Below are 27,477 nucleotides of genomic sequence, written 5' to 3'. Positions count from 1 at the left end.
TGCACTGCTGAGGCTGCTGGGACATCCTCACACCACAGCCACCCCTCCTCCCAGCAAACAAAGAGGAGCAGTGCACTGCTGAACCTGCTGGGACATCCTCACACCACAGCCACGCCTCCTCCCAGCATACAGAGATGAGCAATGCACTGCTGAGCCTGCTGGGACATCCTCAGACCACAGCCACGCCTCCTCCCATCATACAGAGAGGAGCAATGCACTGCTGAGCCTGTTGGGACATCCTCGGACCACAGCCACGCCTCCTCCCAGCATACAGAGAGGAGCAATGCACTGCTGAGCCTGCTGGGACATCCTCAGACCACAGCCACGCCTCCTTCCAGTATACAGAGAGGAGCAGTGCACTGCTGAGCCTGCTGGGACATCCTCAGGCCACAGCCACGCCTCCTCCCAGCATACAGAAAGGAGCAGTGCACTGCCGAGCCTGCTGGGACATCCTCAGACCACAGCCACGCCTCCTCCGCAGCATACAGAGAGGAGCAATGCACTGCTAAGCCTGCTGGGACATCCTCAGACCACAGCCACGTCTACTCCCAGCAAACAAAGAGGAGCAATGCACTGCTAAGCCTGCTGGGACATCCTCAGACCACAGCCATGCTTCCTCCCAGCATACAGAGAGGAGCAGTGCACTGCTGAGCCTGCTGGGACATCCTCACACCACAGCCACGCCTCCTCCCAGCATACAGAGAGGAGCAATGCACTGCTGAGTCTGCTGGGACATCCTCAGACCACAGCCACGCCTCCTCCCAGCATACAGAGAGGAGCAGTGCACTGCTGAGGCTGCTGGGACATCCTCACACCACAGCCACGCCTCCTCCCAGCAAACAAAGAGGAGCAGTGCGCTGCTGAACCTGCTGGGACATCCTCACACCACAGCCATGCCTCCTCCCAGCATACAGAGAGGAGCAATGCACTGCTGAGCCTGCTGGGACATCCTCAGACCACAGCCACGCCTCCTCCCAGCATACAGAGAGGAGCAATGTACTGCTGAGCCTGCTGGGACATCCTCAGACCACAGCCACGCCTCCTCCCAGCATACAGAGAGGAGCAGTGCACTGCTGAGCCTGCTGGGACATCCTCACACAACAGCCACGCCTCCTCCCAGCATACAGAGAGGAGCAGTGCACTGCTGAGCCTGCTGGGACATCCTCAGACCACAGCCACGCCTCCTCCCAGCATACAGAGAGGAGCAATGCACTGCTGAGCCTGCTGGGACATCCTCAGACCACAGCCACGCCTCCTTCCAGCATACAGAGAGGAGCAGTGCACTGCTGAGCCTGCTGGGACATCCTCAGGCCACAGCCACGCCTCCTCCCAGCATACAGAAAGGAGCAGTGCACTGCTGAGCCTGCTGGGACATCCTCAGACCACAGCCACGCCTCCTCCGCAGCATACAGAGAGGAGCAATGCACTGCTAAGCCTGCTGGGACATCCTCAGACCACAGCCACGTCTACTCCCAGCAAACAAAGAGGAGCAATGCACTGCTAAGCCTGCTGGGACATCCTCAGACCACAGCCACGCTTCCTCCCAGCATACAGAGAGGAGCAGTGCACTGCTGAGCCTGCTGGGACATCCTCACACCACAGCCACACCTCCTCCCAGCATACAGAGAGGAGCAATGCACTGCTGAGTCTGCTGGGACATCCTCAGACCACAGCCACGCCTCCTCCCAGCATACAGAGAGGAGCAGTGCACTGCTGAGGCTGCTGGGACATCCTCACACCACAGCCACGCCTCCTCCCAGCAAACAAAGAGGAGCAGTGCGCTGCTGAACCTGCTGGGACATCCTCACACCACAGCCACGCCTCCTCCCAGCATACAGAGAGGAGCAATGCACTGCTGAGCCTGCTGGGACATCCTCAGACCACAGCCACGCCTCCTCCCAGCATACAGAGAGGAGCAATGCACTGCTGAGCCTGCTGGGACATCCTCAGACCACAGCCACGCCTCTTCCCAGCATACAGAGAGGAGCAGTGCACTGCTAAGCCTGCTGGGACATCCTCACACAACAGCCACGCCTCCTCCCAGCATACAGAGAGGAGCAGAGCACTGCTGAGCCTGCTGGGACATCCTCAGACCACAGCCACGCCTCCTCCCAGCATACAGAGAGGAGCAGTGCAGTGCTGAGCCTGCTGGGACATCCTCAGACCACAGCCACGCCTCCTCCCAGCATACAGAGAGGAGCAGTGCACTGCTGAGCCTGCTGGGACATCCTCAGACCACAGCCACGCCTCCTTCCAGCATACAGAGAGGAGCAGTGCACTGCTGAGCCTGCTGGGACATCCTCAGGCCACAGCCACGCCTCCTCCCAGCATACAGAAAGGAGCAGTGCACTGCTGAGCCTGCTGGGACATCCTCAGACCATAGCCACGCCTCCTCCCAGCATACAGAGAGGAGCAGTGCACTGCTGAGCCTGCTGGGACATCCTCAGACCACAGCCACGCCTCCTCCGCAGCATACAGAGAGGAGCAGTGCACTGCTGAGCCTGCTGGGACATCCTCAGACCACAGCCACGCCTCCTTCCAGCATACAGAGAGGAGCAGTGCACTGCTGAGCCTGCTGGGACATCCTCAGGCCACAGCCACGCCTCGTCCCAGCATACAGAGAGGAGCAATGCACTGCTGAGGCTGCTGGGACAACCTCAGACCACAGCCACGCCTCCTCCCAGCATACAGAGAGGAGCAGTGCACTGCTGAGGCTGCTGGGACATCCTCACACCACAGCCACGCCTCCTCCCAGCAAACAAAGAGGAGCAGTGCGCTGTTGAACCTGCTGGGACATCCTCACACCACAGCCATGCCTCCTCCCAGCATACAGAGAGGAGCAATGCACTGCTGAGCCTGCTGGGACATCCTCAGACCACAGCCACGCCTCCTCCCAGCATACAGAGAGGAGCAATGCACTGCTGAGCCTGCTGGGACATCCTCAGACCACAGCCACGCCTCCTCCCAGCATACAGAGAGGAGCAGTGCACTGCTGAGCCTGCTGGGACATCCTCACACAACAGCCACGCCTCCTCCCAGCATACAGAGAGGAGCAGTGCACTGCTGAGCCTGCTGGGACATCCTCAGACCACAGCCACACCTCCTCCCAGCATACAGAGAGGAGCAGTGCAGTGCTGAGCCTGCTGGGACATCCTCAGACCACAGCCACGCCTCCTCCCAGCATACAGAGAGGAGCAGTGCACTGCTGAGCCTGCTGGGACATCCTCAGGCCACAGCCACGCCTCCTCCCAGCATACAGAAAGGAGCAGTGCACTGCTGAGCCTGCTGGGACATCCTCAGACCATAGCCACGCCTCCTCCCAGCATACAGAGAGGAGCAGTGCACTGCTGAGCCTGCTGGGACATCCTCAGACCACAGCCACGCCTCCTCCGCAGCATACAGAGAGGAGCAGTGCACTGCTGAGCCTGCTGGGACATCCTCAGACCACAGCCACGCCTCCTTCCAGCATACAGAGAGGAGCAGTGCACTGCTGAGCCTGCTGGGACATCCTCAGGCCACAGCCACGCCTCGTCCCAGCATACAGAGAGGAGCAATGCACTGCTGAGCCTGCTGGGACATCCTCGGACCACAGCCACGCCTCCTCCCAGCATACAGAGAGGAGCAATGCACTGCTGAGCCTGCTGGGACATCCTCAGACCACAGCCACGCCTCCTCCCAGCATACAGAGAGGAGCAATGCACTGCTGAGCATGCTGGGACATCCTCACACCACAGCCACGCCTCCTCCCAGCATACAGAGAAGAGCAATGCACTGCTGAGTCTGCTGGGACATCCTCAGACCACAGCCACGCCTCCTCCCAGCATACAGAGAGGAGCAGTGCACTGCTGAGGCTGCTGGGACATCCTCACACCACAGCCACGCCTCCTCCCAGCATACAGAGAGGAGCAGTGCACTGCTGAGCCTGCTGGGACATCCTCACACCACAGCCACGCCTCCTCCCAGCATACAGAGAGGAGCAATGCACTGCTGAGTCTGCTGGGACAACCTCAGACCACAGCCACGCCTCCTCCCAGCATACAGAGAGGAGCAGTGCACTGCTGAGGCTGCTGGGACATCCTCACACCACAGCCACGCCTCCTCCCAGCAAACAAAGAGGAGCAGTGCGCTGCTGAACCTGCTGGGACATCCTCACACCACAGCCATGCCTCCTCCCAGCATACAGAGAGGAGCAATGCACTGCTGAGCCTGCTGGGACATCCTCAGACCACAGCCACGCCTCCTCCCAGCATACAGAGAGGAGCAATGCACTGCTGAGCCTGCTGGGACATCCTCAGACCACAGCCACGCCTCCTCCCAGCATACAGAGAGGAGCAGTGCACTGCTGAGCCTGCTGGGACATCCTCACACCACAGCCATGCCTCCTCCCAGCATACAGAGAGGAGCAGTGCACTGCTGAGCCTGCTGGGACATCCTCAGACCACAGCCACGCCTCCTCCCAGCATACAGAGAGGAGCAGTGCAGTGCTGAGGCTGCTGGGACATCCTCAGACCACAGCCACGCCTCCTCCCAGCATACAGAAAAGAGCAGTGCACTGCTGAGCCTGCTGGGACATCCTCAGACCACAGCCACGCCTCCTCCGCAGCATACAGAGAGGAGCAATGCACTGCTAAGCCTGCTGGGACATCCTCAGACCACAGCCACGTCTACTCCCAGCAAACAAAGAGGAGCAATGCACTGCTAAGCCTGCTGGGACATCCTCAGACCACAGCCACGCTTCCTCCCAGCATACAGAGAGGAGCAGTGCACTGCTGAGCCTGCTGGGACATCCTCACACCACAGCCATGCCTCCTCCCAGCATACAGAGAGGAGCAATGCACTGCTGAGTCTGCTGGGACATCCTCAGACCACAGCCACGCCTCCTCCCAGCATACAGAGAGGAGCAGTGCACTGCTGAGGCTGCTGGGACATCCTCACACCACAGCCACGCCTCCTCCCAGCAAACAAAGAGGAGCAGTGCGCTGCTGAACCTGCTGGGACATCCTCACACCACAGCCACACCTCCTCCCAGCATACAGAGAGGAGCAATGCACTGCTGAGCCTGCTGGGACATCCTCAGACCACAGCCACGCCTCCTCCCAGCATACAGAGAGGAGCAATGCACTGGTGAGCCTGCTGGGACATCCTCAGACCACAGCCACGCCTCCTCCCAGCATACAGAGAGGAGCAGTGCACTGCTGAGCCTGCTGGGACATCCTCACACCACAGCCACGCCTCCTCCCAGCATACAGAGAGGAGCAGTGCACTGCTGAGCCTGCTGGGACATCCTCAGACCACAGCCACGCCTCCTCCCAGCATACAGAGAGGAGCAGTGCAGTGCTGAGGCTGCTGGGACATCCTCAGACCACAGCCACCCCTCCTCCCAGCATACAGAGAGGAGCAGTGCACTGCTGAGCCTGCTGGGACATCCTCAGACCACAGCCACGCCTCCTCCCAGCATACAGAGAGGAGCAGTGCACTGCTGAGCCTGCTGGGACATCCTCACACCACAGCCACGCCTCCTCCCAGCATACAGAGAGGAGCAGTGCACTGCTGAGCCTGCTGGGACATCCTCAGACCACAGCCATGCCTCCTCCCAGCATACAGAGAGGAGCAGTGCACTGCTGAGGCTGCTGGGACATCCTCAGACCACAGCCATGCCTCCTCCCAGCATACAGAGAGGAGCAGTGCACTGCTGAGGCTGCTGGGACATCCTCACACCACAGCCACGCCTCCTCCCAGCAAACAAAGAGGAGCAGTGCATTGCTGAACCTGCTGGGACATCCTCACACCACAGCCACACCTCCTCCCAGCATACAGAGATGAGCAATGCACTGCTGAGCCTGCTGGGACATCCTCAGACCACAGCCACGCCTCCTCCCATCATACAGAGAGGAGCAATGCACTGCTGAGCCTGCTGGGACATCCTCGGACCACAGCCACGCCTCCTCCCAGCATACAGAGAGGAGCAATGCACTGCTGAGCCTGCTGGGACATCCTCAGACCACAGCCACGCCTCCTTCCAGTATACAGAGAGGAGCAGTGCACTGCTGAGCCTGCTGGGACATCCTCAGGCCACAGCCACGCCTCCTCCCAGCATACAGAAAGGAGCAGTGCACTGCTGAGCCTGCTGGGACATCCTCAGACCACAGCCACGCCTCCTCCGCAGCATACAGAGAGGAGCAATGCACTGCTAAGCCTGCTGGGACATCCTCAGACCACAGCCACGTCTACTCCCAGCAAACAAAGAGGAGCAATGCACTGCTAAGCCTGCTGGGACATCCTCAGACCACAGCCATGCTTCCTCCCAGCATACAGAGAGGAGCAGTGCACTGCTGAGCCTGCTGGGACATCCTCACACCACAGCCACGCCTCCTCCCAGCATACAGAGAGGAGCAATGCACTGCTGAGTCTGCTGGGACATCCTCAGACCACAGCCACGCCTCCTCCCAGCATACAGAGAGGAGCAGTGCACTGCTGAGGCTGCTGGGACATCCTCACACCACAGCCACGCCTCCTCCCAGCAAACAAAGAGGAGCAGTGCGCTGCTGAACCTGCTGGGACATCCTCACACCACAGCCATGCCTCCTCCCAGCATACAGAGAGGAGCAATGCACTGCTGAGCCTGCTGGGACATCCTCAGACCACAGCCACGCCTCCTCCCAGCATACAGAGAGGAGCAATGTACTGCTGAGCCTGCTGGGACATCCTCAGACCACAGCCACGCCTCCTCCCAGCATACAGAGAGGAGCAGTGCACTGCTGAGCCTGCTGGGACATCCTCACACAACAGCCACGCCTCCTCCCAGCATACAGAGAGGAGCAGTGCACTGCTGAGCCTGCTGGGACATCCTCAGACCACAGCCACGCCTCCTCCCAGCATACAGAGAGGAGCAGTGCAGTGCTGAGCCTGCTGGGACATCCTCAGACCACAGCCACGCCTCCTCCCAGCATACAGAGAGGAGCAGTGCACTGCTGAGCCTGCTGGGACATCCTCAGGCCACAGCCACGCCTCCTCCCAGCATACAGAAAGGAGCAGTGCACTGCTGAGCCTGCTGGGACATCCTCAGACCATAGCCACGCCTCCTCCCAGCATACAGAGAGGAGCAGTGCACTGCTGAGCCTGCTGGGACATCCTCAGACCACAGCCACGCCTCCTCCGCAGCATACAGAGAGGAGCAGTGCACTGCTGAGCCTGCTGGGACATCCTCAGACCACAGCCACGCCTCCTTCCAGCATACAGAGAGGAGCAGTGCACTGCTGAGCCTGCTGGGACATCCTCAGGCCACAGCCACGCCTCGTCCCAGCATACAGAGAGGAGCAATGCACTGCTGAGCCTGCTGGGACATCCTCGGACCACAGCCACGCCTCGTCCCAGCATACAGAGAGGAGCAATGCACTGCTGAGCCTGCTGGGACATCCTCAGACCACAGCCACGCCTCCTCCCAGCATACAGAGAGGAGCAATGCACTGCTGAGCATGCTGGGACATCCTCACACCACAGCCACGCCTCCTCCCAGCATACAGATAGGAGCAATGCACTGCTGAGTCTGCTGGGACATCCTCAGACCACAGCCACGCCTCCTCCCAGCATACAGAGAGGAGCAATGCACTGCTGAGGCTGCTGGGACATCCTCAGACCACAGCCACGCCTCCTCCCAGCATACAGAGAGGAGCAGTGCACTGCTGAGGCTGCTGGGACATCCTCACACCACAGCCACGCCTCCTCCCAGCAAACAAAGAGGAGCAGTGCGCTGCTGAACCTGCTGGGACATCCTCACACCACAGCCACGCCTCCTCCCAGCATACAGAGAGGAGCAATGCACTGCTGAGCCTGCTGGGACATCCTCAGACCACAGCCACGCCTCCTCCCAGCATACAGAGAGGAGCAATGCACTGCTGAGCCTGCTGGGACATCCTCAGACCACAGCCACGCCTCCTCCCAGCATATAGAGAGGAGCAGTGCACTGCTGAGCCTGCTGGGATATCCTCACACCACAGCCACGCCTCCTCCCAGCATACAGAGAGGAGCAGTGCACTGCTGAGCCTGCTGGGACATCCTCAGACCACAGCCACGCCTCCTCCCAGCATACAGAGAGGAGCAGTGCAGTGCTGAGGCTGCTGGGACATCCTCAGACCACAGCCACGCCTCCTCCCAGCATACAGAGAGGAGCAGTGCACTGCTGAGCCTGCTGGGACATCCTCAGACCACAGCCACGCCTCCTTCCAGCATACAGAGAGGAGCAGTGCACTGCTGAGCCTGCTGGGACATCCTCAGGCCACAGCCACGCCTCCTCCCAGCATACAGAAAGGAGCAGTGCACTGCTGAGCCTGCTGGGACTTCCTCAGACCACAGCCACACCTCCTCCGCAGCATACAGAGAGGAGCAATGCACTGCTAAGCCTGCTGGGACATCCTCAGACCACAGCCACGTCTACTCCCAGCAAACAAAGAGGAGCAATGCACTGCTAAGCCTGCTGGGACATCCTCAGACCACAGCCACGCTTCCTCCCAGCATACAGAGAGGAGCAGTGCACTGCTGAGCCTGCTGGGACATCCTCACACCACAGCCACGCCTCCTCCCAGCATACAGAGAGGAGCAATGCACTGCTGAGTCTGCTGGGACAACCTCAGACCACAGCCACGCCTCCTCCCAGCATACAGAGAGGAGCAGTGCACTGCTGAGGCTGCTGGGACATCCTCACACCACAGCCACGCCTCCTCCCAGCAAACAAAGAGGAGCAGTGCGCTGCTGAACCTGCTGGGACATCCTCACACCACAGCCATGCCTCCTCCCAGCATACAGAGAGGAGCAATGCACTGCTGAGCCTGCTGGGACATCCTCAGACCACAGCCACGCCTCCTCCCAGCATACAGAGAGGAGCAATGCACTGCTGAGCCTGCTGGCACATCCTCAGACCACAGCCACGCCTCCTCCCAGCATACAGAGAGGAGCAGTGCACTGCTGAGCCTGCTGGGACATCCTCACACCACAGCCATGCCTCCTCCCAGCATACAGAGAGGAGCAGTGCACTGCTGAGCCTGCTGGGACATCCTCAGACCACAGCCACGCCTCCTCCCAGCATACAGAGAGGAGCAGTGCAGTGCTGAGGCTGCTGGGACATCCTCAGACCACAGCCACGCCTCCTCCCAGCATACAGAAAAGAGCAGTGCACTGCTGAGCCTGCTGGGACATCCTCAGACCACAGCCACGCCTCCTCCACAGCATACAGAGAGGAGCAATGCACTGCTAAGCCTGCTGGGACATCCTCAGACCACAGCCACGTCTACTCCCAGCAAACAAAGAGGAGCAATGCACTGCTAAGCCTGCTGGGACATCCTCAGACCACAGCCACGCTTCCTCCCAGCATACAGAGAGGAGCAGTGCACTGCTGAGCCTGCTTGGACATCCTCACACCACAGCCACGCCTCCCCCCAGCATACAGAGAGGAGCAATGCACTGCTGAGTCTGCTGGGACATCCTCAGACCACAGCCACGCCTCCTCCCAGCATACAGAGAGGAGCAGTGCACTGCTGAGGCTGCTGGGACATCCTCACACCACAGCCACGCCTCCTCCCAGCAAACAAAGAGGAGCAGTGCGCTGCTGAACCTGCTGGGACATCCTCACACCACAGCCACACCTCCTCCCAGCATACAGAGAAAAGCAATGCACTGCTGAGCCTGCTGGGACATCCTCAGACCACAGCCACGCCTCCTCCCAGCATACAGAGAGGAGCAATGCACTGCTGAGCCTGCTGGGACATCCTCAGACCACAGCCACGCCTCCTCCCAGCATACAGAGAGGAGCAGTGCACTGCTGAGCCTGCTGGGACATCCTCACACCACAGCCACGCCTCCTCCCAGCATACAGAGAGGAGCAGTGCACTGCTGAGCCTGCTGGGACATCCTCAGACCACAGCCACGCCTCCTCCCAGCATACAGAGAGGAGCAGTGCAGTGCTGAGGCTGCTGGGACATCCTCAGACCACAGCCACCCCTCCTCCCAGCATACAGAGAGGAGCAGTGCACTGCTGAGCCTGCTGGGACATCCTCAGACCACAGCCACGCCTCCTCCCAGCATACAGAGAGGAGCAGTGCACTGCTGAGCCTGCTGGGACATCCTCACACCACAGCCACGCCTCCTCCCAGCATACAGAGAGGAGCAGTGCACTGCTGAGCCTGCTGGGACATCCTCAGACCACAGCCATGCCTCCTCCCAGCATACAGAGAGGAGCAGTGCACTGCTGAGGCTGCTGGGACATCCTCACACCACAGCCACGCCTCCTCCCAGCAAACAAAGAGGAGCAGTGCACTGCTGAACCTGCTGGGACATCCTCACACCACAGCCACGCCTCCTCCCAGCATACAGAGATGAGCAATGCACTGCTGAGCCTGCTGGGACATCCTCAGACCACAGCCACGCCTCCTCCCATCATACAGAGAGGAGCAATGCACTGCTGAGCCTGCTGGGACATCCTCGGACCACAGCCACGCCTCCTCCCAGCATACAGAGAGGAGCAATGCACTGCTGAGCCTGCTGGGACATCCTCAGACCACAGCCACGCCTCCTTCCAGCATACAGAGAGGAGCAGTGCACTGCTGAGCCTGCTGGGACATCCTCAGGCCACAGCCACGCCTCCTCCCAGCATACAGAAAGGAGCAGTGCACTGCTGAGCCTGCTGGGACATCCTCAGACCACAGCCACGCCTCCTCCGCAGCATACAGAGAGGAGCAATGCACTGCTTAGCCTGCTGGGACATCCTCAGACCACAGCCACGTCTACTCCCAGCAAACAAAGAGGAGCAATGCACTGCTAAGCCTGCTGGGACATCCTCAGACCACAGCCATGCTTCCTCCCAGCATACAGAGAGGAGCAGTGCACTGCTGAGCCTGCTGGGACATCCTCACACCACAGCCACGCCTCCTCCCAGCATACAGAGAGGAGCAATGCACTGCTGAGTCTGCTGGGACATCCTCAGACCACAGCCACGCCTCCTCCCAGCATACAGAGAGGAGCAGTGCACTGCTGAGGCTGCTGGGACATCCTCACACCACAGCCACGCCTCCTCCCAGCAAACAAAGAGGAGCAGTGCGCTGCTGAACCTGCTGGGACATCCTCACACCACAGCCACGCCTCCTCCCAGCATACAGAGAGGAGCAATGCACTGCTGAGCCTGCTGGGACATCCTCAGACAACAGCCACGCCTCCTCCCAGCATACAGAGAGGAGCAATGCACTGCTGAGCCTGCTGGGACATCCTCAGACCACAGCCACGCCTCCTCCCAGCATACAGAGAGGAGCAGTGCACTGCTGAGCCTGCTGGGACATCCTCACACCACAGCCACGCCTCCTCCCAGCATACAGAGAGGAGCAGTGCACTGCTGAGCCTGCTGGGACATCCTCAGACCACAGCCACGCCTCCTCCTAGCATACAGAGAGGAGCAGTGCAGTGCTGAGGCTGCTGGGACATCCTCAGACCACAGCCACGCCTCCTCCCAGCATACAGAGAGGAGCAGTGCACTGCTGAGCCTGCTGGGACATCCTCAGACCACAGCCACGCCTCCTCCCAGCATACAGAGAGGAGCAGTGCACTGCTGAGCCTGCTGGGACATCCTCAGACCACAGCCACGCCTCCTCCCAGCATACAGAGAGGAGCAGTGCACTGCTGAGCCTGCTGGGACATCCTCACACCACAGCCACGCCTCCTCCCAGCATACAGAGAGGAGCAGTGCACTGCTGAGCCTGCTGGGACATCCTCAGACCACAGCCACGCCTCCTCCCAGCATACAGAGAGGAGCAGTGCACTGCTGAGGCTGCTGGGACATCCTCAGACCACAGCCACGCCTCCTCCCAGCATACAGAGAGGAGCAGTGCACTGCTGAGGCTGCTGGGACATCCTCACACCACAGCCACGCCTCCTCCCAGCAAACAAAGAGGAGCAGTGCACTGCTGAACCTGCTGGGACATCCTCACACCACAGCCACGCCTCCTCCCAGCATACAGAGATGAGCAATGCACTGCTGAGCCTGCTGGGACATCCTCAGACCACAGCCACGCCTCCTCCCAGCATACAGAGATGAGCAATGCACTGCTGAGCCTGCTGGGACATTCTCAGACCACAGCCATGCCTCCTCCCAGCATACAGAGAGGAGCAATGCACTGCTGAGCCCGCTGGGACATTCTCAGACCACAGCCATGCCTCCTCCCAGCATTCAGAGAGGAGCAATGCACTGCTGGGACGTCCTCATACCACAGCCATGCCTCCTCCCAGCATACAGAGAGGAGCAGTGCACTGCTGAGCCTGCTGGGACATCCTCAGACCACAGCCACGCCTCCTCCCAGCATACAGAGAGGAGCAACACAGAGGACAGAGTGACGCAGTTAGCACATCTCCTGTTCCTGTAATGATTCCTAGATGGAATCAAGGCTGAATATATAATAGAGTGTAGGTCCTGGCAAGGATTATGGCTGAGGTATCCTTTGAGGATAGAAGAATGGATAGTTGATAATTGATTATTGATAATTGATAGTTTAGACAATTGATACTTAATAATTGAAGGTTGATATTGTTATGATATATATATAGGTAAGTTCTGCAACAGCATTGGGGGCTGGAATGCTTGGTAAGCTTTGGCTGTGAAGCAGCCTTCAGGGCTGGAAAACCTTGGCAACATATGGCCCGTGGGCCATAGAACAAAATGCGGCCTTTGGTCCATGAAGCAACCTTGAGGGATGGTAAGCCTTGGCTAGTTGTGGCCTGTGGGCAGTAGAACAAAATGCGGCTTTTGGGCCGTGAAGCAAGATGCGGCCTTTGGGCTGTGTGGTTTGTGCCACTGGGTTGACACAAGCAGCAGTACACTAGCTCGCAAACACGATGCAAAAGTGCGACTTGTGTCGCTGGGTTTACACAAGTGGCAGTACACTGGCTTGATTACAATTTGTGTAGAGGTGCGGCTTGTGCCGCCGAGTTGACACAAGCAGCAGTACACTAGTTGTGTACAATTTGTGCAGAGGTGCAGCTTATGCCGCCAATTTTACACAAGCGGCAGAAGACTGAAATGTGGACCGTGCCACCAGGATGACACAAGCGGCAGATGACTGTAATGCGGACCGTGCCGCCTTGGTGACACAAACGGCAGGAGCTGAACAAGGCAGACAGGGAGACTGGATACTCGACTGGAAACAGGAGACTCACAGCAAAACTGGAAACAGGAGAAATGCTATCACCGGCACCTGAGCAAGGCACCAGCAGGGTAGAAAAAGGAAGACGCACCAATCCTGTCTCAGCAACGATGATGTCAGCGTCTCCATCTCCCAGCAACCAGCCTGTGAGAATCGCTATCCAACAGGAGATGACTGCGGCTTGTGACAGTTCCTTTGTTCAACACTCTCTATATCCCACCACAACCAATATCCCACTGGTTGGGGTTGTTTTGTTCAGTACATCCTCGGCTATTGTTGGGAGTTTTCACCGTAAAAATTAGTTCTTCTCGGATATGGTTTACTAACAACCCTGATGTTTTTTGTTATATTTGTGGCAACTATAGTGTTGCAAAAGAAAGAAAAAAATATAGATGTATTTGTAAAACAAGCGTATCAGGCTTATTTTGGATGTCACATAAGCCAGCATAAGCCTCATAAAATTTGTAAAACCTGTGTGGAATCACTCTGCAATTGGACTAAGGGTGATCGAAAAGGACTTAATTTCGGCATACCTATGATGAGGTGTGAGCCAAAAGATCACTTGAGTGGCTGCTATTTTTGTGCTGTAAATGTGAAGGGTATGAATCGATTGAAGAAATGAAAATGGGAATACCCAAGTATGAATTCTGCAAAACAACCGATACCACATAGTGAAGATTTGCCTGTGCCATCATTGTGCGAAGTTGAATGTGATGATGTGGAAATGTTAATTACATCCAGTGCAAGTGACAACACAGATGAACGTGAGTTTGAAGAATGTTCCTCTACTCCAAACAAATTTTCTCAAAAGGAACTAAACGATTTAATTCATGACTTGAATTTATTGAAATAGGAGCTGAGCTTTTAGCATCCAGACTTCAAGAAAAGCACAGTCTTGAGCCGGATGTTACTATAACGTTGTATAACGTTGTATTGAATTAGAGAGCAAACCATACTGCCGTTCTTTAGCCAAGATAACAATCTTTTGTATTGTAACAATATTCAGGAACTTCTCCAGATGATGAGCTTACCAGAATATTGAACAGAAGACTTAAAATGTGTATTACTGCACAATGGGAATAAATTTGCGTCGATTCCTATCGGTCATTCAACAAAACTTAAATGAAAATATCAAGTTAGTCTTAGAAAAAAATGCTTATTCTCAGCATCAGTGGTCTGTTTGTGTCGATTTAAAAAATGGTAAACATTCTTCTTGGGCAGCAAAGTGGATCTACTAAGTATCCTTGGCCCTCATTCAGAGCCGTACGCTCTGAGCAGAGCGCACGCTCTGAATGAGGGCCGTCCTCCATAACTATGGAGCGTCCTCCTGGATGCTCGTATAGCTATGGGTCACCACCCACAGCCTATACGAGCGTGCATCACTAGTGATGTCAGTGGGCCGGCTTCTGACGGTAGGCGTTCCCTTAGGAACGCCCCCGTCAGGGAGGCATGCCCCCGGCACGCCCAACAAAGGGGGCGTGCTGTCAATCAACATCGACAGCACGCCCCCTTTGATCAGACACAACGAGCGAAGGAAAGTCCTTCGCTCGTCGCGTCTGGCGCATGCGCACGACGGAGCTCCCTCCGTCGTGCGCATGCTCAGTGCAGAACATCGACCCACTTGCGAGCGGACAGCCGCTTGCGAGTGGGTCTGAATCAGGCCCCTTGTTACATATGCTTATGGGATAATCGTGCAAAACAAAAGCACTGGCAGCAAACTGTATGGCCTCCAAGAGAAGTTATAACTGTAGGAGAAGCCAACATCATTCATGATCCCTTAATTTACAGGAAAAAAATCATACTGCCGCCTCTTCATATCAAATTGGGTTTAATGAAACAATTTGTAAAAGCATTGGACAAGTCAGGCGATTGTTTCACATATATTTGTAGAACATTTCCATCTCTTAGTATTGAAAACTTAAAGGCAGGAATTTTTGATGGCCAACAGATACAGAAACTGGTGAAGGATCCAAATTTTACCACATTTATGAATAACAGAATCTGAAGCATGGCTGAGTTATGTGTCTGTCATTCAAATTTTTTCAGGCAATCACAAGGCAGACAACTATCATGAATTAGTCCACAACATGATAAAATATTTAAAGAAAGTAGGTGCCAACATGAGTATTATAGTACATTTTTCGTACATCCATTTAGATCACTTTCTGTCCAATCTAGGAGATTTAAACGAAAACTGATGTTCAGTTAATGGAAAAAAGATATTAAGGAAGGTGGGATTGTCACATGATGGGCGATTACTGTTGGGGTCTGCAGAGGGACTGATCGCAACTAGAATACAAAAGAAAATCCTACAAAAGTGGTTCTCATAGTTTCCTAACACTTATGTATATAATTATCCTGGGTCTTTTTATAACATTTTATGAATCAAATTTAATCTGAATAAAAAAAATATATTTTCAATTTTTTTTTTGTTTAATTTAGTTTTTCATAAATATTAAAGACATGTGCATAACTCAAAAACTAGAGCCAATTGAAAAATAAGCATGGCATATTCATGATCCAAACTACAAAATTAATCGAAATCGACTCTTAAATCCCTGGTAACAGATTGACTGTTCCCCAGTGTTATAGTGCAAAAGTGACTAGTAGAAAGTGTGAGTGACCAATAAATAAGAATTTTTGTGTTAGACCAAAAAATAAAAGTGATACATAATAAGGGTCCATTAAGGGACATATAGTGACCTAAATAGTGCCTAAACATATATTAACATAAAAAATGTGTCAACCCAGATAAAAAATCCAAAAAAATAAATAAAAATAAGAAGAACCATGTGATACATTTATGAATTTCAAAGATCATAAAATTGTAAAATTGTGAAATCGTAATATTGTGAAATATGTGATATATAATATAGAACCACATAAAATCTTCTCATCAATCCAAATTATCGTAAATGTTGTGACTAGTATGATAAATACACATATAAAACTGCATGTCGAAAAAACTATTATCATGTTATGTAGAGTTAGAACATGCCCATTGGAGGAACCAGAATTATTCTGTAAAAGTGTCAGGATCAGACAGTCAATAAATACAGCAAAAATTATGCCATGGCTATCCTAAACCTAATTTAATATCATATAATCTTACTCTATGCAAATGATACTAAAAGCTGTACAAGATCCGTCATGTAGAAGCTGACAATATAATATCTAGTAATTGAATTAGTTGGTCATATTTATATTCCAGAGAGATTAAAACTCAGTCTCAAAGAGAAATGTTTTAAAGGAAGTGATAGATTATATCTGCAGTATGTAGCCATCATTATGTCACAGTCTTTCATAAAAATGGTAAATAGCTGTTGCATTTATTCAATCCACTTGGATTCAAGTTTTTCATGATGAAAGATAATTTTTGTTTCATATTTTAATAACTCATTATCCATGTCTCCGCCTCTAATGCCAAGTTGTACTTGTTTCATACCAAAGGCCTGTTATCTTTTCGGATTACCTTCATGATGGTATAAACATTTTTTAAAATTGGCTTTATCTTTTTTTGCATTTCTGATGTTATTTATATGCTCTAATAGCCTCACTTTCTGTGGACTGACAGTCTACCCTATGCACCTTTTGCCACATGGGCATTCCAATTGGTACACTACACCAGCCAAGTAGGAATTAATATAGTTATTTATTATCCATTTCTTACTATATCTATCATGGAAATACTGTTTTGTTACCATGAACTTGCAGGCCTTGCATTGTTTACAGCTGTAGGAGCCTTTGATAGGATAACAAGATTTTTTTCAGGAAAGGTAAATGGCTCTATACCAACCAGTCCCTAAGATTTCTAGACCGTCTCCAACATGTTTGAACTTTTTTGGGAACTATATTTTCCAAATCTTGATCTGTTTGTAGAATAGACCAGTGTTTTTGTAATATAGTGTTAAGCTCATGCCATTTGTTGTTAAAAGTCCCAATTTACCTCACAGGTTCCTGTGTTTTGGTGTTAACTTTAGGAATTAAGAGGGAGTCCCTTGAGTAGGTTTTGAAATTTGATTGGGCAGTTTTGATGATTCTATTACTGTATCCTCTCTGTTTCAGCCTATTGCAGAGTTGATGTTCTCTCACTCGATAGATGTTTCCATAAGAACAATTTGTCTTGGTCCTTAATAATTCCCCTCTCGGGATTCCTTTTATTGTTGCTGACAAATGTGAGCTTGTGGAGTACTGTTTGTAGCTGTTTGTTTCCTGAAAATATCAGTTATATGTCCATTGTTATCAATTTTGATTGTCAAATCAAGAAAATGTACCAATTGTTGGCTAGCTTCACCTATAAGTCTTAAATTTAAGTTATTTTTAATCAGTGTGGTTATAAATGAATCAAGAAGATCTTTCTCGATTCCCCACAATATTATATTATCGTCTATATACCAGAGGTATAGAAGGATATGGTCTGTGTATTCTTCATGATTCTCAATGAAGACGCACTCTCTCTCCCACCACCCCAGGTAGAGGTTGACGTACATGGGGGCACATTTCTTCTCCATCGCCATCCCTCTAACCTGGAGATAAAATATGTCATAGCAAGTGAAATAATTTTTGATGAATATAAATTCCAGTAGAGAGAGTAAAGAGTAATATCATCTATATATCGGTCTTCATTTCTTGTTTTCTGCTCATATCAAGAAAATATTTAGATGCCTCCAGTCCTTTGCATGTATACTCGAATACAAGCTCTTTACATCATAGGTCACTAACCAAACTCCTGAATTAACTGTGAGATCGTGTAACTTGATTAGGATGTTCCATGATACCTCTGACATATGAGGGCAGTGTCAATACATATTGTCTCAGATATTGATTCATGAATACACTGGCCTTCTGCGTCAGGCTTCCTACCCCAAAGACAATAGGTCGACCAGGTGGTGATGTATCATTTTTTTATGGACTTTGGGTAGTAAATATAAAGTTAGTATTTTAGGATTGTCTGTTTGAGAAAATCAAAATCCTTTTTATTTATCACTCCATCTACCAGCACCTTACAGATCATGTTTGTATAAATCCTGTGAAAATTTGAAGTAGGGTTAAATGAGAGAACTCTATAGTATAATTGGTCTCTGAGTTGCCTTTCAAGTTCATTCACTTATGTTGGTCTAGGCCATAACACAATATTCCTGGTTTAATTATGGTATATTCCCATTTATAGATCTATTTTTAGGCTATTCTTGTCACGACCAGGGTCTCTCGGCATGGTAGTCGACGGGTAATACCTGTGAGGACGCTATGGCGAGGGGCGTCTGGCAGTGGCGGTGGTGCCTGGCGAAGAGCATTGGCTGTGCGTGGTTCTGTGGGGGCATACTGTCACACTGGTCTGGTTAGGCCTGGTGGTGCTTCCGTTCCATTCTGGCATGGGTGCCGCCATCTTGCCTCCGGACATGTGACCTAGTTGCCCTATCCTGGTGTGTCACATGCTCCTCTCTGACCAGTCACGGCTGAGCACTGGGGATTTAAGGGAGTTCAGAGCTCAATTGCATTGCCAGTGCAACGTGTTTCTCTGCGAGAGCTGAGAAATAGTGTTCCTGTGCTTAAACCTGTCTATTGGATTCATTGCCTAAGCCTGCTTTCCTAACCTGCTCCAAACCCTGCTGGATTCCCCTACCTCCTCCATATACCTTTCTACCTGCCTGAGTACCTGAACCTGCTGTTTCCCTGCACCTTGCTTCATTTTACTCCCAGCTGGACTTCACTACCTCTGTCTGCATCAGCTACAGCTCACCAAACCTGCATTCACTTACAGCTCATCAAGCCTGCATTCTGTTTTAGCTCACCATACCTATACTGGACTGTTCGGCCTGTCACTACCTGGACATTTGTTCATTAACCCTCACAACAATTATCAAGTGCACTTTAGTGCTATACCTGGACTTTTGTTTGCCACTCCCATGTCTTCTCAGTCCCTTATTAAAACCCCACTTTTTCATTTAAGTCTGCTCCTGTGTCTGCTTCTATCACCACCCCGGGTCCACAACAAATTCAGAACCTCACAATTCTATATCCTCTTGTTAATTTATCTCCTTGATATTTTGATGTCCCTTGTTCAGCAAAAAGTCTATCTAGATCTTTAGACACAAGGTCCAGGAATACTTTAACAAGAGGACATAATTTAAAATCAGGAAGAAGGAATATTTTGATTTAATGATGGATGGATCAAAGGTATAAGGTCTTGAATCACCCTTTAACCATCATCTGTTTCTAGATCTTCCAGGATATGTATCATCATAAGATCTTCTGTTGAAAAATTTGGGGTGTATGTCCAGTAATTACAGATGGTACATCTTTGTGTGCACAAATTTTTTTTTAAAGATTTTCTTTATGAAAAGTTGAATGTCCTTTTCACATTCAAATATTTTATCAGTAAGATTGATAATCCTCATTGTCACAATCCGCAGTTGCATCCTGTTGGATGGCGGTCCTCCCATCTGGCTGACATCATATCTGCTGGAACAGGAGTTGTGCATCCTCCTTTTTCTACCTTGCTGTTCTGATGCCGGTTATAGCTTTTCACGTGTTTCCGGTTCTGCTGTGAGTCTCCTATCAGTATCCAGTCGAGTATCCAGTCTCCCTGCCTGCTTTATTCAGTTTTCTGCCATTTGTGTCATCCAGGCGGCATGGTCCACATTTCAGTCTCCTGCCATTTGTGTCATCCAGATTGCACAGTCCACATTACAGTCATCTGCCATTTTTGCCAACCAGGTGGCACAGACCGTACCACAGCGTTTAGTGTACACAAGCCAGCATACTGCTGCTTGTGTCAACCCGGCAGCACAAGCTTCACCTCTGCACCCAGTGTACACAAACAAGTGTACTGCTGCTTGTGTCAACCCAGTGGCACAAGCCGCACCACAGCGTCGATTGTCTACGAGCCATTGTACTACTGCTTGTGTCAACTTGGCGACACAAGCCGCACCTCTGCACCCAGGGTGCGCAATTAAGTATTCTGCTGGTTGTGTCTACCAGGCAGCACAAGTCACACAACAGCAACATCTTGCCAAGGCTGCTACACAGCCCAAAGGCCACATCTCACCAAGGCATCGCTATAACAACCAAGTTACTTTCCCGTTCAGCTTGGTAGCAATCCATGGTTCAAGATGTTCATGAGTTTGTGTTAGCATGTGACATCTGTGCTCAAAACAAATCTTGGATTTCTGGCTTTTCTAATACGTTTACTATGATTTCCCGCTTTTCTGATACTTTTACTATGATTTCTGATTATTTCAATATATTTATTGTGGACTCTTGGCTTTTTCAATACACTTTACATGATTTTTGGCTTTTACCCTCTTCCCTTTCTGTCAGCAGCCAAGTAACCTATCAGTATAACCTGTCAGTATAACCTATCAGTATAACCTATCAGTATAACCTGTCAGTATAGCCTGTCAGTATAGCCTGTCAGTATAACCTATCAGTATAACCTATCAGTATAGCCTGTCAGTATAGCCTGTCAGTATAACCTATCAGTATAACCTGTCAGTATAGCCTGTCAGTATAACCTATCAGTATAGCCTATCAGTATAGCCTGTCAGTATAGCCTGTCAGTATAACCTGTCAGTATAACCTATCAGTATAGCCTATCAGTATAGCCTGTCAGTATAGCCTGTCAGTATAACCTATCAGTATAGCCTATCAGTATAACCTATCAGTATAACCTGTCAGTATAACTTATCAGTATAACCTGTCAGTATAACCTGTCAGTATAACCTGTCAGTATAACCTGTCAGTATAACCTATCAGTATAACCTGTCAGTATAACCTGTCAGTATAACCTGTCAGTATAACCTATCAGTATAACCTGTCAGTATAACCTATCAGTATAACCTGTCAGTATAACCTGTCAGTATAACCTATCAGTATAGCCTATCAGTATAGCCTATCAGTATAGCCTGTCAGTATAACCTATCAGTATAGCCTGTCAGTATAACCTATCAGTATAGCCTGTCAGTATAACCTATCAGTATAACCTGTCAGTATAACCTATCAGTATAGCCTGTCAGTATAGCCTGTCAGTATAACCTGTCAGTATAACCTATCAGTATAGCCTGTCAGTATAGCCTGTCAGTATAACCTATCAGTATAACCTATCAGTATAGCCTGTCAGTATAGCCTGTCAGTATAACCTATCAGTATAACCTGTCAGTATAGCCTGTCAGTATAACCTATCAGTATAGCCTATCAGTATAGCCTGTCAGTATAGCCTGTCAGTATAACCTGTCAGTATAACCTATCAGTATAGCCTATCAGTATAACCTATCAGTATAGCCTATCAGTATAACCTATCAGTATAACCTGTCAGTATAACTTATCAGTATAACCTGTCAGTATAACCTGTCAGTATAACCTATCAGTATAACCTGTCAGTATAACCTATCAGTATAACCTGTCAGTATAACCTGTCAGTATAACCTGTCAGTATAACCTATCAGTATAACCTGTCAGTATAACCTATCAGTATAACCTGTCAGTATAACCTGTCAGTATAACCTATCAGTATAGCCTATCAGTATAACCTATCAGTATAGCCTATCAGTATAACCTATCAGTATAACCTGTCAGTATAACTTATCAGTATAACCTGTCAGTATAACCTGTCAGTATAACCTATCAGTATAACCTGTCAGTATAACCTATCAGTATAACCTGTCAGTATAACCTGTCAGTATAACCTGTCAGTATAACCTATCAGTATAACCTGTCAGTATAACCTATCAGTATAACCTGTCAGTATAACCTGTCAGTATAACCTATCAGTATAGCCTATCAGTATAGCCTATCAGTATAACCTGTCAGTATAACCTATCAGTATAGCCTGTCAGTATAACCTATCAGTATAGCCTGTCAGTATAGCCTGTCAGTATAACCTATCAGTATAACCTGTCAGTGTGCCAGTAGAGTGTGGGAGTTAACTTCATTACCCAGAGAAAACCCATCTAAACAAGGGGGGGACACAATCTCCAATCAGCTAGGCCCCTTGTTCAGAATTGAACCCATGACCCCAGCCCTATGAGGTAGCAATGCTGACCACTCTCCTAGGAATACACTGGATAACACACTCACCTTACTCATGACGTATTTTTACAGGAGTATGTTTCCTATGCTTTATTTCTTCACGATTGCTGAGAAATGTGAGGTGTGTCGCTGTATTTCCTCAGTGTCGCTGTATAAACCTCAGTGTCGCATGATTACATGGCAGGACGGAGAGTAATACAATGTTACTTTCTCTTTCAGTTTGGTTCATTCTTGCTGTCTGTGCTATCTCCTGACAATACAGCACACATTACAGTTACAGCTGCTACCTGCAGGAGGCGCTAACATACAGGGAAAGCTAAATATGTAACTGGTTTATCTCAGCATAAGTCACCACATTGCTCAGTGCATTCCAAGGAATATTTAGGTTCCCATTTATCATCGATGCATAAACTCTTTAGCTCTCGCTATAGGGGTTATGCCAGGTTTCTGGATTTAACAAACAGTGGTAATCTAAGATAACAGCTGTTTGTCAAGTATCACTCTCACTATCTTTTAGATTGCGAGCATGATGCGGTCCCCACTTCAGGCAATAGAGACCCGGCGGTGCCTTACCGGCTTCAGCGAAGCCTTCCAGACACTGCCAGGTCCCCTTGTCATGCACTTAAGCAGACATACTGTTGCACATGTGCATTACACCGGAGTCTGTCCATTAGACCGTGCACACACGGAGAATCACTGATGTCACGGTGACCCCTGGAAGGAAAGTGCTGCTGTGCATGCATTCTATCTGATCCTCCATAGTGGGTGGATGTGCCCAAAGACTCTCTTCTAGAATGGAGAGTTTATACATTATATACAGTGGTGCACACAGGGGGGGATTCTAATACCTAAAAACTCCAGCCTGACCACAATCAGAGATTCATCCATTTGTGGCATAATGTCTTGATTCAAAGGTGTCATTTTGGCTCCATCCCCTCCCATACACTAATGAATTACATAACGCAGCATCATGCAGCGAGAGGTGGTGTCTAATGATGCAATTATCTGGCCCTGTTTCTAACAGGAGCTGCTGCATTGCATCTTTCCTCTGAAGACAATATATATATATATTAGGGGTGAGCGGGTTCGGATTTCTGAAATCCGAACCCCCCCGAGCCCCCCCGATCCGAGTCCGATCCGAGTCAGGCTCGACTTTTCCCGCCTGACTCGGATCTGAAATCGAGGCAAAACGTCATCATCCCGCCTTACGAGTCTCGCGGGTTTTGGATCCTATATAAGGTACCCGCGTCGGCGCCATTTTCTCACTCGGCTGTGGACAGTGAAGAGGGAGGGTGGGAGTTAGGGTTGGCTGGGCTGTGTAGTGTAGTGTAGTGCAGAGTAGTGTTGTGCTGTGCTGTGCTGCGCTGTGCTGCTGCTGTCCACTACTTCAAAGTCCATAGGGGCTGGCTGGACTGTGTTGTGCAGTCAGTTCTCCATAGGGGCTGTGTACACTCCAAAGTCCTGTGCAGTGTCCCAGTCCTAAAGGGGTGCTGTAGTGTTGTCCAGGGGGTGCTCTGTCCATCAGGGGTGCTCCCCCCAAGTGCTAAAAAAATAATATTTTTTGTGTGTTTGTGAATTGTGTGCGCAGTAGCCGCACGTGCATCAACAAAGTAGTGCCAAGCGTGCGCCTGTGTCATAAGTAAAGGGCCGGCTGGCTTGACCGTTAAAGGGTGCTGTAACCCCCAAAGTACACTCCAGTCCAAACCAAAAAAATATATATTTTCTGTGTTTGTGAATTGTGTGCGCAGTAGCCGCACGTGCATCAACAAAGTAGTGCCAAGCGTGCGCCTGTGTCATAAGTAAAGGGCCGGCTGGCTTGACCGTTAAAGAGTGCTGTAACCCCCAAAGTACACTCCAGTCCAAACCAAAAAAAAAATTATTTTCTGTGTTTGTGAATTGTGTGCGCAGTAGCCGCACATGCATCAGAAAGTAGTGCCAAGCGTGCGCCTGTGTCATAAGTAAAGGGCCGGCTGGCTTGACCATTAAAGGGTGCTGTAACCCCCAAAGTACACTCCAGTCCAAACCAAAAAAAAAATTATTTTCTGTGTTTGTGAATTGTGTGCGCAGTAGCCGCACGTGCATCAACAAAGTAGTGCCAAGCGTGCGCCTAAAGGGCCGGCTGGCTTGACCGTTAAAGGGTGCTGTAACCCCCAAAGTACACTCCAGTCCAAACCCAAAAAAATATATTTTCTGTGTTTGTGAATTGTGTGCGCAGTAGCCGCACGTGCATCAACAAAGTAGTGCCAAGCGTGCGCCTGTGTCATAAGTAAAGGGCTGGCTGGCTTGACCGTTAAAGGGTGCTGTAACCCCCAAAGTACACTCCAGTCCAAACCAAAAAATAAATATTTTCTGTGTTTGTGAATTGTGTGCGCAGTAGCCGCACGTGCATCAATAAAGTAGTGCCAAGCGTGCGCCTGTGTCATAAGTAAAGAGCCGGCTGGCTTGACCGTTAAAGGGTGCTGTAACCCCCAAAGTACACTCCAGTCCAAACCAAAAAAAAAATTATTTCTGTGTTTGTGAATTGTGTGCGCAGTAGCCGCACGTGCATCAACAAAGTAGTGCCAAGCGTGCGCCTAAAGGGCCGGCTGGCTTGACCGTTAAAGGGTGCTGTAACCCCCAAAGTACACTCCAGTCCAAACCAAAAAAAATATATTTTCTGTGTTTGTGAATTGTGTGCGCAGTAGCCGCACGTGCATCAACAAAGTAGTGCCAAGCGTGCGCCTGTGTCATAAGTAAAGGGCCGGCTGGCTTGACCGTTAAAGGGTGCTGTAACCCCCAAAGTACACTCCAGTCCAAACCAAAAAATAAATATTTTCTGTGTTTGTGAATTGTGTGCGCAGTAGCCGCACGTGCATCAATGTGTGCGCAGTAGCCGCACGTGCATCAACAAAGTAGTGCCAAGCGTGCGCCTGTGTCATAAGTAAAGGGCCGGCTGGCTTGACCGTCAAAGGGTGCTGTAACCCACAAAGTACACTCCAGTCCAAACCAAAAAAAAAATATTTTCTGTGTTTGTGAATTGTGTGCGCAGTAGCCGCACGTGCATCAACAAAGTAGTGCCAAGCGTGCGCCTGTGTCATAAGTAAAGGGCCGGCTGGCTTGACCGTTAAAGGGTGCTGTAACCCACAAAGTACACTCCAGTCCAAACTAAAAAAAAAATTATTTTCTGTGTTTGTGAATTGTGTGCGCAGTAGCCGCACGTGCATCAGAAAGTAGTGCCAAGCGTGCGCCTGTGTCATAAGAAAAGGGCCGGCTGGCTTGACCGTTAAAGGGTGCTGTAACCCCCAAAGTACACTCCAGTCCAAACCAAAAAAAAAATTATTTTCTGTGTTTGTGAATTGTGTGCGCAGTAGCCGCACGTGCATCAACAAAGTAGTGCCAAGCGTGCGCCTGTGTCATAAGTAAAGGGCCGACTGGCTTGACCGTCAAAGGGTGCTGTAACCCACAAAGTACACTCCAGTCCAAACCAAAAAAAAAATATTTTCTGTGTTTGTGAATTGTGTGCGCAGTAGCCGCACGTGCATCAACAAAGTAGTGCCAAGCGTGCGCCTGTGTCATAAGTAAAGGGGTGGCTGGCTTGACCGTTAAAGGGTGCTGTAACCCACAAAGTACACTCCAGTCCAAACTAAAAAAAAAATTATTTTCTGTGTTTGTGAATTGTGTGCGCAGTAGCCGCACGTGCATCAGAAAGTAGTGCCAAGCGTGCGCCTGTGTCATAAGTAAAGGGCCGGCTGGCTTGACCGTTAAAGGGTGCTGTAACCCCTAAAGTACACTCAAGTCCAAACCAAAAAAAAAAATATTTTCTGTGTTTGTGAATTGTGTGCGCAGTAGCCGCACGTGCATCAGAAAGTAGTGCCAAGCGTGCGCCTGTGTCATAAGTAAAGGGCCGGCTGGCTTGACCGTTAAAGGGTGCTGTAACCCCCAAAGTACACTCCAGTCCAAACCAAAAAAAAATTTTTTTCTGTGTTTGTGAATTGTGTGCGCAGTAGCCGCACGTGCATCAACAAAGTAGTGCCAAGCGTGCGCCTAAAGGGCCGGCTGGCTTGACCGTTAAAGGGTGCTGTAACCCCCAAAGTACACTCCAGTCCAAACCAAAAAAAATATATTTTCTGTGTTTGTGAATTGTGTGCGCAGTAGCCGCACGTGCATCAACAAAGTAGTGCCAAGCGTGCGCCTGTGTCATAAGTAAAGGGCCAGCTGGCTTGACCGTTAAAGGGTGCTGTAACCCCCAAAGTACACTCCAGTCCAAACCAAAAAAATATTTATTTTCTGTGTTTGTGAATTGTGTGCGCAGTAGCCGCACGTGCATCAACAAAGGAGCAGCGCCAAGCGTGCGCCTGTGTCCCATAAGTAAAGAGCCGGCTGGCTCATTTCTTAAAGGCTGGTGTAACCCACAAAGTGCTCTACTCTCCAGCAAAAATAAAAATATATTTTCTGTGTTTAGCCGCACGTATATATCAAATCGATATAACATAAATGGAGGACCAAACTTTGTCCGATAAAAATAAGATAGAGAAAGATCAAGAACCACTTCCTCCTAGTGCTGAAGCTGCTGCCACTAGTCATGACATAGACGATAACATGCCATCAACGTCGTCTGCCAAGGCCGATGCCCAATGTCATAATAGAGGGCACATACAATCCCAAATGACAAAGTTCAGGAAAATGACCTTGAAAAAAACATTTAAATCAGCTGAAGAGAAACGTAAACTTGCCAATATGCCATTTACGACACGGAGTGGCAAGGAACGGCTAAGGTCGATCCCTAGTATGTTCATGACTAGTGGTTCAGCTTCACATGGCGATGGAAGCCCTCCTCCCACTAAAAAAATCAAAAGAGTTAAGCTGGCAAAAGCACAGCGAAGAACTGTGCTTTCTAAGAAGATATCACAAATCCCCAAGGAGAGTCCAAGTGTGGTGGTGGTTGCGATGCCTGACCTTCCCAGCACTGGACGGGAAGAGGAGGCTCTTTCCACCATTTGCACGCCCCCTGCAAGTGCTGAAAGGAGCACCCACAGTCCACTTGCTGATATGCAAATTGAAGATGTCACTGTTGAAGTACAACAGGATGAGGATACTGGTGCAGCTGGCGCTGAGGAGGAAGTTGGCGAGGAGGATTCTGATGGTGATGTGGTTTGTTTAAATCAGTCTCCGGGGGAGACAGTTGTTGTCCGTGGGATGAAAAAGCCCATCACGGTCATGCCTGGGCAGAAGACCAAACATTCCACCTCTTTGGTCTGGCAATATTTCTATCCAAATCCGGACAACAACTGTC

The 27,477-nt window shown here is 50.5% G+C and overlaps 1 protein-coding gene across 3 annotated transcripts in view; it reads right to left on the bottom strand.

The window, feature by feature from the left end:
• LOC148481838 (uncharacterized) overlaps positions 1–27,477 on the bottom strand; it is a 118,521-nt gene that overhangs the window by 74,925 nt on the left and 16,119 nt on the right. Inside the window, exon 1 of one of the 3 annotated variants that reach the window (XM_088452933.1) lies at positions 22,254–22,378. The exons of the other annotated variants lie outside the window; for them this stretch is intronic. Within the exon in view, the coding sequence (XP_088309059.1) occupies positions 22,254–22,262 (9 nt within the window). The 5' untranslated portion in view covers positions 22,263–22,378. Of the gene's footprint in view, positions 1–22,253; positions 22,379–27,477 lie in introns of those variants that run through there. 3 annotated transcript variants of the gene reach the window in all.

The sequence above is a fragment of the Taudactylus pleione genome, unplaced genomic scaffold (genome assembly GCF_031769625.1).
Source record: "Taudactylus pleione unplaced genomic scaffold, aTauple2 ptg000559l, whole genome shotgun sequence".
Lineage (NCBI taxonomy): Eukaryota > Metazoa > Chordata > Amphibia > Anura > Myobatrachidae > Taudactylus > Taudactylus pleione.
Note: the sequence above shows the minus strand (reverse complement) of the source record. Positions and strands in the feature narration are given on the sequence as shown.